At 48.9% G+C, this 19,275-nt stretch overlaps 1 protein-coding gene across 4 annotated transcripts in view; it reads right to left on the bottom strand.

The window, feature by feature from the left end:
- The window catches only part of DPF3 (double PHD fingers 3), a 258,847-nt gene extending 241,471 nt beyond the window's left edge, over positions 1–17,376 (bottom strand). For all 4 annotated transcript variants that reach the window (XR_004286165.1, XM_032345049.1, XM_032345048.1 and 1 more), the window contains exon 1: positions 17,328–17,376. Coding sequence is in view for 3 of the 4 variants with exons in the window: in XM_032345049.1 (XP_032200940.1) it covers positions 17,328–17,359 (32 nt within the window). In the remaining variant the exon portion in view is untranslated. The remainder of the gene's footprint in view (positions 1–17,327) is intronic.
- Positions 17,377–19,275: the final 1,899 nt, after the last annotated feature.

Below are 19,275 nucleotides of genomic sequence, written 5' to 3'. Positions count from 1 at the left end.
CCAGCTTGTCAAATCCAGAGCACTGCCGACCACAAGCGTGTGCTAGGAACATGCTTACACACGCCCGCCGGGAAGGGAGGGCCACAGACCAGCACGGTGCCCGCCCCGGCACGAGAGCGCAGACCAACTCTCCACGGGCCCCCACTTCGCTCGGAAGGACTTCCAAGCCCTCTTCTAGCTGTGGATGGGGCAGGGCTCCTCCAGTGAAGGAAGGGCTTGTCTCCCCCTTGGAGGAGGCTGCAGTAGATGGAAGCATGAGCCTGAAGTTCAATCACAGCCGAGTCTGTTCCCCTCCGAGTGCTGTGTTTCTGCTTCGGTGACGTTCTCGATCTTTCCCAGAAGGACCCACCGTGGGCACCGATTAAGTAGCATGCAATAATCGAAACTCCCGGACAAAACATCCCACAGCGAAATCTTTCCCAAAGTTCCCTCACACATTCTTCAAAGAGTAAAAAATAAATTAATAATAATAATGCCAGAGTTCTAGAGCTTCTTTCTTCTGACGAAATCAGAGGCTCTCTTACTTAAGATCCCATTTTCCTTAAGACGACCATTTGGGGGGAAATCAGCTAGTTCATCTCTCCATCTTACAGACAGAAAAGCAGGGTCCCTGTGAACATCTAGTAAGAAGGTCATAAGGGCCAACTCTTCAAGCACTTAACATGTATTAACTTATTTAATTCTCCCAACAACCCTCAGAAGGCAGAAACTATCGTTCCTATTTTACAGATGAAGCAACAGAGGCACAGAGGGGTTAGGAATCCTGCCCACTGTCAGGGACCTTGCATTTGAACTCAAACTCTCTAGCCCCAGAGCCTGCATCTGAGCTCCAGGCCCCAGCCAGAGAGACCCTGCCCGCCACACTGCTGTTCCCTGGGACAGTGCTGGGGCGTCCAGAGCGCAGGGCTCTAAGGAATGCTGAGCACCGGTGTGATGCCCCACCTCCCCCCGAAAGCTCCCTGCGCCCCAGACCTTCCTACAGGAGGGAGAGAGCAACACACAGGTGCGCAGGCTGAATGGGCCATGGGGGCCCATGTGCCTGGGTGGCGTTGAGGGAGTAAGACCTGCAGGATAAACCAGCTGAGTTGTCCCAGAAGGAAACACCATCGTAGAGTCCTAGAGACTGGCAGCCCCGCTCCCCCGATTTGAACCAGGCTTTGATTGAGCCACGAGGATCAGCGTTTATGTTTTCCTCCCTTGACCACATTTGTATATTTTATTTATACCCTTTATGGGTTATTGCTGTTATTTTGAAAGAAAAGATGTGGTGACTGAATGATAGAGAGGGGGAAAGATTTTTAGTTTGACTGCTTCAACAGGCTTTATGCTACAGTCCTTCCCGATTATTTGTTTATTTATTTATTTATTAAGATTTTATTTATTTATTTGACAGACAGAGACCACAAGTAGGCAGAGAGGCAGGCAGAGAAAGAGGAGGAAGCAGGACCCCTGCTGAGCAAAGAGCTCGATCCCAGGACCTTAGGATCATGACCTGAGTTGAAGGCAGAGGCTTTAACCCACTGAGCCACCCAGGCACCCCACAGTCCTGCCCTATTAAGCAAATCTACCCATGTGTGGGCCAGGACTGTCCTATAGTGGATGGGACAGGGGCTCACACCAGCATAGGCCCCCCGTGTGCCCCCTGCACCCTACACCTCTGGGAGGAACCCTGTAAAGGACCCAGAACGTATTCTGAAGGAAACCAAGACTGAGGATTCCATTCAACCTTAGTGAGGAAGTCTTCGGAGGCAGGCAATCCTCCTCCCGGCTGGAGGACAGAGGCTGGCCGCCCAGCCTCCCCCTGAAGCCTCTCTTGGCCTCCGAGGTGTTCAAGTACTTCCCAGGAACTGGCTGCCACACTGCGACTCCGCTCAGAGCAACCAGGTGCCAGGCTATTTCCCATTTTTACCTTCTGTTCATGGACCACCTTTCCACTCCCATCCAGCCAAACAGATCCATTCGCTCCCCTCCACACATTCCTTCCCACCCGGCCTTTTCTCCCCCAGAAAGGAAGGGGATTCTAGAAGGAATTACTCAGATGATTCCCAGATCTCTGTTCACTTCCCTGTCAGGCCTGCCCTTCCCCACCCTCAGCCCTCCACTGCTCCTCTAAGCCTGACCAGACCCCATTGTCCTTCCAGACTCAGCTCAAAGCCACCTCCCCCCTGAAACCTTCTCTGACACCCCAACCACAGGACACGCTTTTTCTTTTCTGATTTCACAGACCCCTACGGGGCTGGTCCGCTCATTTAGTGCAGAGTAACCTCACACACTGTGTTTCTTCTCACCTGGTTTGCTGTGTGCAAGCTCTGAGCTTTTCCTCTTCCTGTCTCCCCACGCCCACAGGCACGAGATTGAGTGTGCCCTCCTGGGGACAAAGCAAGTACTCTTCCCTTCTTTTTGTGCCCCTTCAGGGCTTTTTGATGCACGAGGAAAAGGAGAAAGGTGTCAACAGGGCAAGGACAAAGGGGCCAAGGGGTCAGAAAGAAACCAAGGCTGGAGACACAAACCTTGATATTAGGCATTAAGTGGATTATTCCTCTATCTAGGGCTCAGAGAACGCTGGGGAGGCTTAGGCCTGGGTCAAGGAATGAAATAAGAAGCAGAAAGCAAAAGAAAAATAAAAGGGTAACCAGCGGACTTTTCTTTCCTGGGGATTTCAAAAAGCTACAATACAGCCTGAAGGAGAGAGGCCAGGAAGTGGCCCAAGGCTGCCCAACGTGGGTCTTGGAGAAGGGTGGGCACGTTTCAGATCTTTCATATTGTCCAAAGTAGTTCATTTGGGTCGAAAAGGAGACAGGAACTCCACGGGGCAATAACCAAGATCGTTCCATCAATCAGGGCATCTTTTGTTCTGTACTTCTCAGGAAACCAGTCTCATTCCGGGCAGGTCGTGGGTGGGAACGAATGATTGCCAGAAGAGGGACCTATACGATGGGGTCCTCTCACTTTGGCAGCTCATCAAATATTAACACAAGAATCCTGCCTCTCAAAGAACAGCAAGGGCTAGCTTGGTCTCAGAAGGCTCAGCCTCACAAACCAATCAGGCTCCATCCCTGCTCTCATGCTGACCCTAAACTCCAGCCCCTGGGATGGCAAACAATGCCCCCTGGTGTGCTCTGGACCGGGGAACCACGGGAACTTTCCGAATTTCACAGAACTCTATGGAGGAGCGTTCATCTCAGCCACCTTGTGCATCACTGACCTAAAACCGAATGATCCAAACCTGTTTCCCATCCCCCAGAGATGTGTGTAATTAGATAAAATGAGGACAGAATATGTATAAGTATGTGTTATACTGGGATGACTGCCCAGAAAGGAAATGAGCACCAGGAACCGGCCGGCCCTGTGCGAGCCCTCTGCACCGAGGGCTACACGCTGGGACTAAGGCACAGTCACTTGGAGAGAAAGTGCTGGTGCGGTGTGACCTTTCTGAGTTGACAAACACTTTTGTACAATTCTGCTTCTACAACCTAAGTTTGGTGCGCCATCAGCATTTTCTCTGGCTTCCTGCACCAGGATGTCTGGTGGACCAGAATCTGAAATAAAACTTGACTCGAGGAGCCCATCACCTCCTTTGGTCTTCACCTTACTCCTGACCCAGAACCAGGCCTCTCTGCTGGGTGGTCCCTTCTCCCAAAGAGCCCCACCGCGGAATGATGTGGAGCATGGAAAAGCACTAAGGGTACATACAAAAGTGACAGTGATATTCTTCTCTCTCTTGATATGAAAAACGGAGACCCTCACATGATCTCCAAGACATCATTTTTTGCTTCACTGTCAAGCGAATTTATCTGCATTGACCATAGTCGGGACAACGAGTCATTCGGAAAGCTTTATCCATGGAGGCGTTGGTTCCATGAAAGTACGCAAAATGCATCGTCTCCAAGAATATACATCTGAAAACAGTGACTGGGCCATCTTCACCTCCAAAACTCAATGGGACAGGTCCCAACACTGGGCTAAACCATTATGGTACTCTCACCTTCTGGCCTCCTCCATCTTAAAAACTCATAAAAATCCTCAGATATAAAGAATGCTACAGGGAGTACCTGGGTGGCTCAGTGGGTTAAAGCCGCTGCCTTCAGCTCAGGTCATGATCCCAGGGTCCTGGAACTGAGCCCCGCATGGGGCTCTCTGGTCAGCAGGGAGCCTGCTTCCCCCACCCCCACTTCTCTCTCTGCCTACTTATGATCTCTGTCTGTCAAATAAATAAATAAAATCTTTTTTAAAATAAATAAATAAATAACGCTACAGGAAATCCTATACATACATAGCTGAGCACATAGTAGATGCTCAAGAAAAACATGGTCAGTTTATCAGTGGCTGTTCACAAGCCTCAGGTTACTTACTTCGTCCCTGAAAGGAGCAAAGTGAGAAGACTTGTCTTGGCTTCCCAAGACCAAAGTGGGTCTTAACTCCACAAAAATGAAGCGGTGAAGAAACTAAGGGCTGGTATAACTGACACCGACGTTCATCAGAGCCAAACATGCCACGTGCAAGCAAGATCAGGCTGATGCTTGTTTCCCAACTCCTGAAACTGAAGAATTGAGAGAGAGGAATTCTGCTGCATTTTCCAGACTCCTACAGTCAAGGGAGACAGTGAGAAACGTGTCTGCCCTACAGGGCTGGAAGCGAAGTAAGTAGGAAGGGCAGTATGTCTGCTTGAGATTTCATTTGCTCAGCTATTCCACACGTAGTTCTTCCAGGCCTGCTGTGCTAGAGCCTGGAGTGGACAGGCACAGGCAACCACCATCCCAGCCTTCCAGGGCCTTGTTCCGACTAACCAGAGTTGAGTAGTTCAGCGGCCAAGATCTTGGGACAATGGCGCCGAGGCAGGCGTGGCCGATTCTACCTGGGGGTCTGCACGGACTTCACTGGAAGAAAGGGGGCCTCCGAACTGCCTGGAAGTTGAGCAGGTAGGTGCCCGCGGAATGTGCCTGGGGCAGGGAGGGGCTGGAGGAGCCATAGCGCTTTGGTAAGACTATAGGAGAGGATGGGGTCACGGTCCCTCTGAGCAGGGATACGGAAGCATCGTTTTAAGATCACAAGCTCACCCACGCCCTGCATTCTGGGGTTCTTAACCTGGAGCCTCTGGACCCCCAGGGCATCCACAAATGGGCTCCTCAAGGTCCAGGAACCCCACATGTAGATGTTCACATGTATATGCATTTTTTTTTTCTGAGAAGACAACCCACCACAATTATAGGATTCTCTAAAGGGTCTACAGTTGCCAAGGAGAGATGAGAAAGAGACATTCCACAGGACATTAAGTAGCCTGAACCCCACAGCGTGGGGTGGAAACCATGGTTTTCTGTCTCTGCCTCCCACATAGAGTTTGGTCTCTGAACTGTCCTAGGTTTTCAGAAGTAGCAGAGCGAAAAGGATGAGGGGAAGAAATCACCGTTCTCATTACCAAAACCAACATCTAGGTATACTGACTGTGTGCCAGGTGCTGGGCACGGTTTTAAAAACCAATACCTCTTTCCATAAACCCGGGGAAATATGTCTTTTCGGCCTCCTACTCCCAGAGCTAGAATTGCAAAGCCAGGTCCCGAAATGTGAATACGAGTCACCCAGGGCAATTCTCTGCAATCCCCAGATCAGGCTCAAACTTTAGCTGGCAGTTGCCTAGCAACAGGTCACCCCGAAGACACATCACCAAACCGAGATGCCAAAAAGGCATTTTGTGGACAAGCTGGTGCCGAAAAAGAGCCCCCCACGCAAGTCTGCCTGCCAGGTCTCTCTGGGATGCGGGGGTGGGGTGGGGGGAAGGGGTTGACTTTGCAGCTGGAAGGCAGAGCTGGGAAGGTGTGCAAGTGATGGTGTGTTTCCCCCCACCCACCTGCCCCCACATTGGGAAGCAGGCACAGGAACACAGAACTGAGGGTTGAGGGAGAAGGCAGCCAGAGTAGAGAAGGCATCTGGCGCCTCCGCACAGGCTCTTCCCAGCCATTTCGGAAGCCACATCAAGTGGCAAAGATCTGACTTGCACCTCCATCCAGACCTCAACCTACAGCTAACTGGGGACCCAGGAAGCAGCCTCTATCCAACTCTGCAGGTAGCTTCCTCCCTTTCAGAAGCAGCAAGCCCGAAAGAGGCAAAGAGATCTTACTTTCTAAAATTCCGATTTTTTTTTTTTTTAATGGAAAGCTCAGAAATTCCTGCAGCTGAGTCAGGTGAGCCTGGGAATCCCAACACAAAGGCTCTCACCCAAACCATCACACAGGCCAACACCGGCCCCTCTCCCTGGGCAGGTGCTAGAAAAGTTGGGTAGACGGGGCCTTCTTAGAACACGTCATCCCTTCTCCAGAAAGGTCTTGGGGGCTGGGGGAAAGGGCCAATAAATACATCAATCTGAAAGAGATTCAGGAAGAACAAATGCGGAAGTCAAACAACAACAAATAAGGCGGATATAAATCCAGATAAAATATTAAAATCATTAAAGGGCTGCTGCTCCCTGAAGATTGGGAAAAATGAAGAGAGTTAATTAAAAGCAATCTCCATGCACTGCTGAGCCAGCCAGCCCTGATAAATCAACAGCTGGGGCTGCTGTGGAGGGCAGTCAAGGGGCTTGGGGGGGGTTACCGTCCAGGGAGGGGGGTTGCTGCAGAAACAGCCGTGACGTCAAATTGAACCCCGTGACTTAAGTTTCGCGTCTGTTAAATATTTTATGGCCACTGAATAAAGTTGTTCTTCGATGGGGAGAAAATGATCAGCAAACAAAGAGGGGAGAAGATATGGATGAAGAGGTATTGTTTGTTGGATTCAAAACATACTTGGAACTGTGATGTCAGTATCTCTGATCTTGCCCCAAATGCAGAAGCTTTCGCCTTTTTTTTTTTTCTTCTCTCTCTCTCTATCTGATCACAGATAGCTGCACCTTCTCCGATCTCTCTACAAAACCCTGGGTGATGTTTGTCCAGGGGCGGGGGGGGGGGGGGTGGTTGAGGGAGGTAGGGCCAAGTCAGGGAAGGGAACAGAGGGAGGGCAGATAAGAAAGACCTTAAAAATTCTCATTGCTGACTTTTAGCACTAAAACACAAAAACCAAAAAAAAAAAAAAACTCAAAAAAAAAAAAAAAACACGGAAAACACAGACTTTTAGCACAAAACAAAAACGTCAGCACAAATGATGGGAACTTTTTTTCTTGCTTGCTTTCTCTCCTTTTTCCCCCCTTTCTTTCTCTACATCTTTCCTTCCCCCTTTTTTCTGCAGTCCGATAAAGTTTTTGTTTTTCGTTTTAAACGAAAAACAGCTCAGAATTTTCAGAATCAATCTAAGTTACAAAACAGCGATTTTCAAAGTGTCACAAGAACAGCCCTTCTCTATTCTAAGGGAACCCTCCAGCTCTTCCTTGATGGAAATATAATCAAGAGAAATGATTGGGGGAAAGTGTTTTTTTCTCCTCCATAGAACTGGGATTGGAAGGGGAGTGTGTGCATAGGGAAACATAAGGAATTATGCATTTGGATATGCATTTTAATTAGGTGGACAGAAGCAGCCGCCTGTTAATTTTTCTTGCTTGTTTCCACTTAGCATTCATCACAGGCAGAACCACCATAGAGCGCTCCCACGATAATAGATGGTTCTGCATTGGCTAAGTCCTCAGGGAAAATAATTAGCAGGAGAGAATATATTCTCTCCACTCCCACTACCCCATCCACCCTGCCCTCCCCCATCCCCAGCACCACATTGCCTCCCCTCCCCACCCCCCAATCCAAGTGGTTTCCCTAGGAAAAGCCTGGGGGGGGAGTCCCGCCTTCTGGCTTACAAGGACTTACTTTGCCCTGCCAAAGAACCAGAGTCTGGAAGGAGACACGGACAGACTGGAGGCCTTCCTTGGAGGGGAAGCTTCTGGATGCAGGGAGGGAGGCTACCCTGCTGACTGAGTTCTGAGGGGCAAGCTGGCCATCGGTGTTGGCCAGGACAGGATGAAGAAAGCCCCGAAGAGGGTGAGACAGTTCTCCTGAGTTCACCGGGCAGCAAACAAAGATATGTAAAGAATTGTTAGTTGAGGATAATGGGAGCCCAGATGACATTTTTTACTTAATTTGCTTTTATAAGGTAAAGGAATGTTGGAGTGTTGCAGCAAGCTTGACTCTGAAGGCTGGTGATGAAAATGGAACTCTCTAGAATTTTGACCTCCGCCACCATGCGCCCCATGGTCTACTTTGACATAAAGAATCAACTCGGACACCTGATCTCCTGTGTTAAAAGCGCACCTTCCTCGTTGACCAGCAGGACGAAGCTCGAGCCCCACCGCCGCCACTTCTCTCCTCCTCTCTTCCTTAAAGTTGACTTGATAGAAGGAGTCAGATATTGCCAGATGACGGAAGCCCAAGCTCCCGGAAAGCTCTCCCCTCTGTTCTCCGAGCTTGTGTTTCCTCTGATGTTGTGGGGCCCACTCAGTTCAGAGCTGACAATGGGAAAAGAAATGAGGGCTTCCCCTAAGCTCATATTCTCACCTATTTCAAACCCAGACAATGGGGAAAGTCCCAGTGAGATCTGGGGCTATTTACACGCAGCTGGATGAGTAAGGCTTTGCATTTCCTGAGAAACAATGATTAGGCTTGCTGTGTAAGGCCGTACTCATTTCATTTATTTGAGTTTTAATATATAAAAATAATGTTTAATATATGAGGAATGGTTGACTCTGAGAAGGCCTCAGTCAGCTCCCTGAAACCGCCGTTCTAGTTACACATCCCATGTGCACTTTACACCTGTGGAAATGTCTTCGCACCCATTATTTTGGACACCTTGGGGGCCAAGCAGGGCCGGGTGCAGGGGGAAGGGAGGAGAAAGGAGACCTCCCAAACCCTTCTTGCTGAGGAAGCCGATAGGTCTGATTTACTAACTCTGGCCTTTTAAGCTGTCCCATGCTCCCTGGTGCTCCCTTGCCCCCTGTTGCCAAACGAAACTTCCACCCTGCCCAGGAAACAAACCATACCTTCACTCCAAGGTTCACCAGGTCCTGGAGCCTCCCCACGCCCAACCCTGACACACCCCGTGCCCTCCAGAGGCAGTGGAGACAAGCAGAATGCGATCTGCATGGCTGGGGATAAAAGTAGGGAGTCTTTGGGTTCTCAAAGGAGTCACCTGGCCAAAAAAATAATGGTATTCCTACAGGGGAGAGGGGATAAGGAGGTTGCATTTTACAACAGTATTAGTATTCTTCCCTAAGTTTACAAAGTGGGCATTGCCTCTACTATTTAGAAATGTAGTCCATAAATTTTAAAGAGTCTAAAAATGAAGGGCATATACCCAAGAGAATTGAAAGCAGGAACTCAGCTATGCACACACCCATCTTCATAACCACGATACTCACAATAGCTAAGAGACAGAAGGAAGCCAAGTGTCCCTCTTCAGGGGAGTAGATCAACAAAATGTGGTATGTACCTACCATGGAGCACTATTCAGTCATTAAAAGGAAGGAAATTCTTGGAGTCCCTCGTGATACAATCGGTTAAGCATCTGACTCCTGGTTTCAGCTCCAGTCCTGATCTCAGGGTTGTGAGATGGAACCCCAAGTCAGGCTCCCTAGTAAGTGGAGAATCTGCTTAAGTTTCTCTCTCCCGCTCCCTCTGCCCCCCTTCCTGTCACACTCTCACAGCCTTGCTCTCTCTCTCTCACTCTCTCTCTCTAAAATAAATAAATACATCTTTTTTTTAAAAGAAAGGAAATTGTGGCACATTTTACAACATAGGTGAACCTTGAGGACATGATGTTAAGTAAAATAAACCATCACAAAAGGACAAATATTGTGTGATTAGGTGCTTAGAAAAGGCAAATTCATAAAGACAGAAAGCAGAATGGCTGTTACCAGAGAGGGGGAGTTTACTGTTTAATAGGTACAGAGTTTCTGCTTGGGATGATAGAAATATTCTGGAGATGGATTCTATCAATGGTTGCACAACATTATGAATGTACTTAATGCCAATGAATTGTACACTTTAGAATGGCTCCAGTGGCCCATTTATATGTCACCAATGTTAAATATACATGTTATGTATATTTTACCACAATGAGAAAAAAATTAAGGGGCTGCGTCTGTCTGCTGGAGGTCAGGGTAACCATTTTGGTTTCTCTCTTATTTTGCCTGAGAATCACAATTTGGGCTTCTGTGAATTCTCTGATGGGTTTTGCAACCCTCTCTTCCTCTTTAGGCTTGTAGAAAATTACCAAAGGAGTTTTCAACCAAAGGAAAGCCTGATAATAACCGCCCCCCCCCCAGAGGAATCTGGAATATTCTGGAGGCACATCACAAGAGGAGGAAGAGGAGAGGCAGTGGATTCCAATTTAGATAATTGCTAATACCCACCAGGATACAGCTAGCCCCTGCAAGTCTGCTAGCCACCTCCATTCCCTCAGTGGCAACACGGGGTTCACTAAAGGAAGCACAGTGAGACATCAGTACAGGTCCACTTACTTCAGCTCACTAAACAGACAGGGCTCTGCAGCTGCCCATATGGAAGTGAAGTAAGCACTTTTATTTCCATGTCAATAGAATGGGTGCCATAGGGGAGGAGAGACCATGTCCAGGGAGACTGTGGATAAATGAAATCCAAAAGAGAACAATCTTCTGCTTGCTTCCCCCCCTCCCTCCACACATTTAAAGAAAAGAAGGTGGGGGGAGGGGAGACAGGTGTTGTCAATAATTCCAGTCTTTTCTATCACCAAAAACTTTATCTGAGTGCCAATAAACAGCAAAAGAGGCCAGATAAGTCTTCCCACTTCTCTCTCCTCTCTCCCTCCTCTGGTTGGGGTGCTAATGAGAAGAAAAGTGTTCGCGGAGGAGAATCAGAAGAAAAACCCATGTTCTAAAGGGCCCACCACCTGGTCCTCAGCCTTAGGTGCTGAGAAGGGAAAGGGGTGCCGTCCGGGTTAGAACCCCAACCGGAAGCATGATGTGGCAGGACTGGACCCAAGAAGACGAAACTAACAAAAAACTCCCCAGTCTTAACAAATCCCCCTCAGAAACACGCTTTAAAAATGAGAAAGAATTTGAACTTTGGCCCCTAACCATCCCCCCTCTCCTAATCAACCATAGTAAGAGCTACCACCAAGCTTTTGACCTGAAACAAATCTGGGCATCCAATTGGGAATTTGGGTGCATCCCCCTCACCTTAAAGACAAGGGGTCTGCAGCTCAGAGAAGCTCTGTGTCCAAGATTCAATGGCGGGTTCGTGGCACCACTGGGAGCAGGTGCTCAAGGCTCTGGATTTCTCTCTCAGAGCTTTTTCTCCTCCGTGACTCTGAAGTCATCACAGCTACAGAGACAGGCAAGTGGTGAGAAATGAACATGGGAGAGTGACACAGTTCGAGATAGGGGCCACACTGATGCCAGGTGGGAAGCTGGAGATGCAAAACCTTTTCTGCTGGAGCTTCCAATGGCAATTAATACACACAGCAGGTTTTCAAAGTGAATAACGACACAAATGCACTCAAGTCACAGCAACCTGAGATGACCACAGCCTCTGGATTCAGTGGGGGGAGGGGAGGGGGGAAAGGGGGGATTAGGCATGTGTCATCATTGTTTCCCAGACTCCTATCCAAGACCCGGGTGGAGAAGGACTCACTGTGGGCTATTTGAACCCCATTATTAGGCACTCTGAGTCTAATCCCCTCGCCCCTCCCTGCTTCCAAACATAGCCCCTAACTCTTAGCCTTCTCAAGGCTTCTCTCTCCCCTTTCCCACCCCCCACACCACTACCCTTCACAAACACAGCCTAGAAATTCCCGACACAGCCCTGTCCCCTTTTCCCACCCACCCCCACCCAACACCTTCTAACCACTGCTTTTAAAACTCTGATGCAAATCACAGGCTTCAAAAACCTTCCTTGGGTGACAGTTTTACGATGCTAAGCCCCATTCATCCATATGGCCTCACAGACTGTGAAACACTAGTAACCGGACCAATAAGAAAAACAAATGAGAAAAACACCACAACACCTCATCTCGCCCCAGTCACTGACACAACTAAAGAAAACTTTGGAACTTGCTATAGATCATAATATCAGGCTCTCTGCCCATGAAACGGTCATCTTTTCAGAGTTCTGGACCACACAGAGGTTTTACTCACTCACCTACTTGCCACCCATCCCAGCCCCAGGCCACACTTTATCTTTCCTTGTTAAAGAGCTACATAGTCAAAGACTATCTCGAGCTGGGAATCACACTTACAGTGGCTCCTGCTGGATAAACCGAGGCTGCCCAAAAACTCTTCAGCAGGTTGTGGTCTTTCTTTGACACTGGGCTTGCCACATTTGGCTACGCTTCTGTCTTCTACTGACTTTCAGAACATTCAAAAACCACAAAATTTATTTTGTCGAGGTTGGGATAATAAACAGACCTGGATTCTGGTGTCTTTTATGACCCACGCCCCCCCCCACCACCACCACCACTACCATCAGTGGAGGCTCTGCTTTGAAAACAGAGAAGTCAGCCTCAGTTTCCTTTCTGTTTCTGGTGCAAAACAAAGCCTGCTGACCGTGGCATTTTATTTTTTGCCTTGATCTGAGCAGAGGGCTCTGAAGCAGCTTTAGACATTATGGTCTTTCTCAGATGTATCCAAATTCCAGCTCCCTGCATGATTGCATAAAGACAGAGAAAGATGAGATGTCCAATTAAGTGTCCTCTGAATGCCAGCCCACCTTGGGGATCTCGGCATTGTCCATTCTCTTAGCCATCTCTAGAGGTCTCCCAGGTGGTCTGCAAGGCAGGCTATTTTCAGAGATTTACCCTGGGACAATGCCTCTACTTGGGTTCTGGCAGAAATTAATATCCTTTATGGGTATCTCATCAAAACCAGACACTCTTCCTGCTGAAAAATAATGTGTGCTAATGAAGTTTGGGGAATTCAGGGATTTTTTTTTTTTTTTTTTGAGTGGCAACCAGAAGTAGATGGAGAATGTGTCTCTTAGGCATCTGTTGGCTTAAAATACCTGAGGGTCCTTTTTCATAAGGGGCTAAAATGATGCCCATAAAAGGCAACAAGTTCACAAAGTCCCAACCGCCATATCCCCCACTTAGTACCTACCCACGGTCCCCCCTACTCAGACAGAAAGAGCTAAGAGGAGATTAGAACCAGGAATGCAGCTCCCCCCACCCTCTCTTCCCTGATATCTAAACTGAGTGCCACAGCAAGAGTGAGGTCTGGCTCCCAAATGGCCACAATTGCACAACATTCACAGGCACTGAAACCACTTTAGATTACCATACAGTATATCCATATCCTAGGATGTATAAAGAGATGAAGATTTGAAGTCCATCTACTCACATGTTGTTTGAACTTGGCTAAGTAAGTGTGTATTTACTTCTCCCAGAATTGTGTCCTTAATAACAAAACAGATAGAGACACATACCTCCAAGCAAGGGAAACTACTTACAAAAGAGTTTCAGTACAATTATGTATCTGTAGGTTCACAGTTAGAAGCATGACGAAATAGTTCGCTGGTCTCATTCTTTTTAAACAAATAGTTACTTGAGGAAAAGCCCTGTTGGTTTATATAGAATAATTAAATAATAATAACAGTTATTCTTTTCTAAGCAGGCAGTTATAATAATAGATATGTATGTGCATAATCAAGTCTGGCAGAAGGTGGCAGACATTCCCAGTTAAGTGCATACAAACCAGGGTTTTGATAACTTAATAAAAGAGTAAGTTGTTTAAAGTGTTGATAGCAGATTTGGGGGAGGGTTGTTTACTTGAACTAGAATATCGAGTAAGATTAGAATCTATATTAAAAGCATCATGTTTCCTAGGTATACAGAAATCAACCAGAATACGTTATGTGACCTACTTCTACATAGACCTTTACCAAACCCATATCTATGTTACCTGCATGGGTTTTACCTCATTACATGGCCCTTCGCTTGCTTGTCCACGTAAGAAGTGAGGGTTACTCACAGTCTAAGCTCAGACCATGTAGCTGCTAAATTAAATAATGTGTAATACCCATTTACACATCATACAAGTCTATCAATGCTGTTAAATTCTATTTGTCCAGATGTGACTGCTTGGTTGTGGGGCCACCCGCCGCGTCCTCTTTGTGATCTGATCAGTCCAGGCGGCTCCTGTTTCTGCCTCTAACACCCTGTTGGGCAGTAATAAGATGTTAAAGGCGCCAACAGAGAGAAACCAGACTGTCAGCTTCAGAGAGGAAGGGGGTGAAGGGTACGAGGAGGAGGAATAAGAAAGGGAGTTTGAGGGGGGATCAAAGACAGGCAGGAAGAAAGCCACACTTTTAAGAGAGGAGATGCGGTTCCAAGGAGCTTGGGACCCTAAGGAAGACCCCAAAGCAATGAGATTCAAATTGTACCATCCAGTCACCCGCGCTATTAAATTATTAAATGTCCCACATGGAAAAGCTATAATGAAAAATGGTCCATACTCTGGGTAGGCAGAGCCCTACAGAGGTGTTGCATGAAACCGGAGCTTACTTTTTCCCCAGCATATTAACCTACCACCACTTTATTCCCCAATCCTAGAGGAAACCTTTGTGTGATGGTTTCTGTAGGGGGCGTCCGTGTTGTTAGCTTTTTTTTAGGAAAGGAAGAGAGAGACTCCGACGCACACAGGGCAAATGCTAATGTCGTTCAGCTCCGTTTCATTGTCAGGAGGGACACAAGAGGATAAAAACCTAGCTCTCCAAACCATTCTCCCTGCTCCCCTCCTGCCAACACCACCATCCATCCCTTTAGCTGGATGTGTCTCTGCGCTTTGTTCTAATTTATCCTATGCATAATTTATTTACGTGTGTATTGTTTCCCGATCAGCAACTTTTAAAAACAAATGAAATGTATAAGATGTTTTATTAAACAAGTTGTTTTCTAAAATTAAGGCTTATGGTGTAGGTTTCCCAATAACAACGTGTGTGCTCCTGCATTAGGAGTTAAAAACCGTCCGGAGCGCAGGAGGCTTGGCTCGCGGGGAGAGGGAGGTGAGTATTGTTTACACCCCCTTACCTCCAGGGAAAGGGTTTGGGATGCAAAAAGGAGAGGCTAACTAAAAATGACCACTCAACTCCCATCTAGAAAAAGCAGGCAGGGGTGTTGTGTATATGCTAGCGCGTGCGTGTGCGTGTGCGTGTGCGTGTGCGTGTGTGTGGCGACACAGAATTACAAAACATCTCATTGCAACTGTCTCTAATTATACAAAGTACGAGTATAATAATTCAAAACTAATTCCACTAAACCAGCCCGCTTCTCCGTCCCTTCCTCCACCTCTAATGCCACCCTACTCAGACTCCCTCGCCAAACACGCACCCTTCTGCAGTTCAAAAAACAAACAAACAAAAAACTGGAGCGAGCTGGGAAACCCTGGAGCGTAGAGATACTGCGCCTGCCCGCGCGTGAGCAGGCTCCAGGGTAACGATGGTACCGCTTTCCCAGTAGGAAACAAACCTGGCGCACATGTGAAATTGATTTCTCTAACTTGAGTTTACCAGGTGGCATCGGCCCGCCTATGTGATTTCGGCTGGAAATGGGGAAACTGCAAACCAGCTGTAGGTTCGGTAGAAACTCACAGCATCAGCGGTGTGGCTGGGCGAGCGACCCGGAGCGAGGATGCGGCGAAGTTCGCCCATTTATTCTGCCATAAAACATTTTCTTTCTTGGGTGAAACGCTGTGGCGTTCAAGTGCAGTGTATCGGAACCTGCGAGCGAGAACTAAAGCCGGGAGCCGCTCTATGATCAACATCATCTTCCAGTATCCTCTTAACGGCAGCTTTAATATATATGTGTATTTAAAACTCCGATACGGGGGGCATTACTACCTTTTTCCCTATTACTGATGGGAGATAAGCTGGTGCAAACACGTGCTATTACTGTCGCGCGTTCCTTCGCGCTGGGAACAGCCCCCCCACCACCGCGCCCCCCCTTCCCCGGTGCGAACCTGGTTTTCAACTCCAGGAGGAGCCTGGGGTGCCAACGCGGTGCGCTGAGTTGAAAGAACCTGCACGGGCATCGGTCACACACCCGGGAGAATTCTGCATGAAACGCCCCCCACCGGCACCTCCCCCTCCCTTCGCCCTCGGCTTCCAGCCCAGCTGGGAAGTCCTGGTCCCAGAGGCGCGGACCCCGGAGCCACATCGCGCGGCGATCCGGAGGGGAGCTCTCCTCAGCCAGCATCATTGCCAATAGCACCCATTGTAGAGCGACGCTAGTTTTCCGAAGCTCCGCGATCGCGTTCGGACTTGGCGGCTTAACAGTTCCACCGACTGGAAGGAAGGAAGGAGGCCAGGATGAAAAGGAGGAGGAAGGAAGGCAGGCAGGAATTGGCTGTCGGACTCGGGGACTGGTCCCCGCATGTCCTCGCCCAGCCCGCCCCCCTGCGTCCGGGATCTGGGCGTCCGCTCAAAGTCTCCCGGCGGCGGCCAGAGGCACCTGCCCCTCGCTCTGGCCGGGAGCAGAAGCTGCCGGCTCAGGCGGGGAGCCCCAAGCTGCCTCTCCGCCCGCTTCGGCTTTTCACCCAGAGGAGGCGAGAACACCATTCATAAGACCTGCAGGTTCCCTGCCTCCAAATCAACCCCAAGTTAACCCGAGTCGTTAATATACTACAGCCAGCTCACCCACAAACACACACGCATAAACACACACACACACACACACACACACAAACACACACACACACACACACACACACCGGTGACCGCCCGGAGCGCCGTCAGGCTCGGGGGGCTGCCCCGGCAGGAAAGCCCGGGGCAACCACCTGGGCCGCAGGGCTCCCGGGACCCACTGCTCCCCCTGCGGTCCTCCCAACTCCGGAAGGTTTGCACAAACTCCCCGCAAGCGATCGGAAGGCGTAAAGCGCCCGGCAAACTCCGGAGGTGCCACGATCCGCTCGCCCCGGCGGACCCAGCAGCCCGGCAGGGGCTGCGGACTCAGGAGGCGCGGGGCTCAGCCAAGTGCACCCAGGCGGTCCCTGCCCGGCGCTCGCCCCCAGCACGGCCGCCCCCCGCGCCGCGCTCGCCGCCCCGCGAGGCCGGGCACTCGGGGGACCGTGCTGTCCCCGAGCTGCCCACGACCCCCCTGTAGAGCGCTCGAGCGCCTGGCTCCCCTGCCGAAAACCCCTCTCGGTGCGTCCTCCAATTAAGCAGAACACAAATGTAACAATTTTCTTCTTGTTAATTGCATCTCTTGACATTTCTGCGCGTTGGGGGGAAAAAAAGAAGATGAAGAAGTAAGAGCTGAAAGAAAAGAGAAGCCCCGCCGCGGCTGCAGGCGCCTGCAAGCGCAGTGCTTTGGCAGCGCTCGGCACGCGGAAGGCGCCTTTTTTTTTCATATTGAAACCAGGCGGAATATGTACATTTTTTAGTCTTACTTACGCTTTCAGGGGGTTGTGAATGACAGTCGCCATTTTGCTACAATGTAACAGAATATTGTCTGTCTCAGAGTTCTAAAGGTTCGCTCAGGGGAAGCGGCGAGCCAATCAGAGCACGGGATACCGGCCTGCTGGCCAATTGGCGCTGCTGGTCGCCAGATGGGCGGGGCCTGCACGGTGGTAGTTATTAGGGGAGCTGTCAAAGCCCAGAGGTCACTCCCTTTTGTAGAGCCCGAGAGCAAGCAGGTCTTAAAGGGGCAGTACCGCGCGAGCCGCTCCTTTTCGGATTGGGGAAAGTGGAGACGCACGGGAGAGTATTCTAGTTTGATTTGAGACCCTACTTTCTGAGTAATTGCAGAGAGTTCGCGCTCCTGGATAGAAATATTTAAGTATTGCCAACAAACCACTGAACCCCATTCATTAGCTTTTGGCTTTGCTGTTAACGTTTCTAATCCCCCAAAGGGCAAATCCCCTTGTTCCCTTGTAGAAGTTGGAAGGCTGCCGTTTCGTCTAACAAATTACTACACGTGCCCAGCCGTTTGCTAATGCTCTGGGTCCTAAGGCTTTTTAACATTCTCATTCCCGTAGTGTTTTCTTTATCTCGGCCATCTCTCTCTCTCTCTCTCTCTCTCTCTCTCTCTGTTTCTTGGAACTGCAGCCGCCGTTCCTGGCGACTCCAGGACAGCAACTCCCCTCCCCCTGGAATGTCTCAATGTCAGGCTCGCTCCCTCCTGCAGCCAGGGCTTTCGTTACGTTAATGCGCGGGTGGTCACTCTGCGCGGTTCCCCACTACTACCTATTCTCATCTACACCCGCCCCCCCGCCGCCGAAACTTCTGAAACGATCAGATTCTGGCCGACTGGGGAGCCAAGTGGGACCTGGCGCTCTGACCTTTAGGCTTAGGGACAGAGAAGGTTTAAGAAAACTTTTGGAAACGCTTTCTGCTACTAGGAAAGAGAGTAACTAGACCGAAGGTATTGCCAGAGTCTCTTTCGGGGAGTAGCACACGGGATTCTGGCGTCACTTTTCACTATTGAGATACAAGGTGGAAAATTTGCTACTGAATAATCCGCTATGACCCGAGGCTTTCGTTGTCTGTGTTGGCTCCAAGTCAGCTTGAACTCCTCACTGGCGAACCCCTGACAAAACTGGGAGACTTCTGTGAAGCCAGGCTTCCACTCGGCAGCCGGGGAAGCTCCCCAGTAGATGAAATCGCACTAAATCATGAATAGGGGCCCGTTAGCGTACAGAAATCTGGCTACACATCCCAAACTTGTTTAATCAGGTCAATAGCTAAAATAGCAGGGGAGGGCTTTAAGAAGATTGGAGATGCCAAATTGCCAGTTCTTCGGAGCTGTGCCCTCTCACTTCCTTTCTCAGGGCTCCTCTCATGTCAATGAATTAAAATAATAATAATAACAACAACAACAACAAAGTTCCAGAACTTTCAGGGTTCGAGTTCATACACTGTTAGAGTTACAGAAAAACAGAACAGGGCTGAATGGGTATGTTTGTAAGGCTTGAAATCTAAACTCCTTCTTTCTGCCTAATTAATAGCATAGGCCAGTACTTTTTGTCACCCCCTTGCACAGCATCTTGCCATTTGAAAAAATTATCCATTTTTCTAAAATGAAAGTTTGAAAAAAATCCCTTTCTTATTAATTTGTCAAAGGAATGGTTCAGAAGCTAGTTCTTAGCCTGGGATGGGGTTTGAGAACATTAAAAAGCAAGCACTGTATTCAGACCCAAGAACTATGATGAGTTTTAAATATCAGCCAGAACTCCCACCAACCTCTTTGAGATATCAAAACCACAGCAGTTCAGACTGGAAGACAACAGCATATTTTAATATACACAGCTTGATAAAGGAAGCAAGAAATGTGGAGCCTGCCCTGAAAGAGGCTTACAGTTTAATAGGAAAAGGAAGACAAATTTATATTACAAACTGAAAA

Source organism: Mustela erminea, chromosome 5, assembly GCF_009829155.1.
Source record: "Mustela erminea isolate mMusErm1 chromosome 5, mMusErm1.Pri, whole genome shotgun sequence".
Lineage (NCBI taxonomy): Eukaryota > Metazoa > Chordata > Mammalia > Carnivora > Mustelidae > Mustela > Mustela erminea.
Note: the sequence above shows the minus strand (reverse complement) of the source record. Positions and strands in the feature narration are given on the sequence as shown.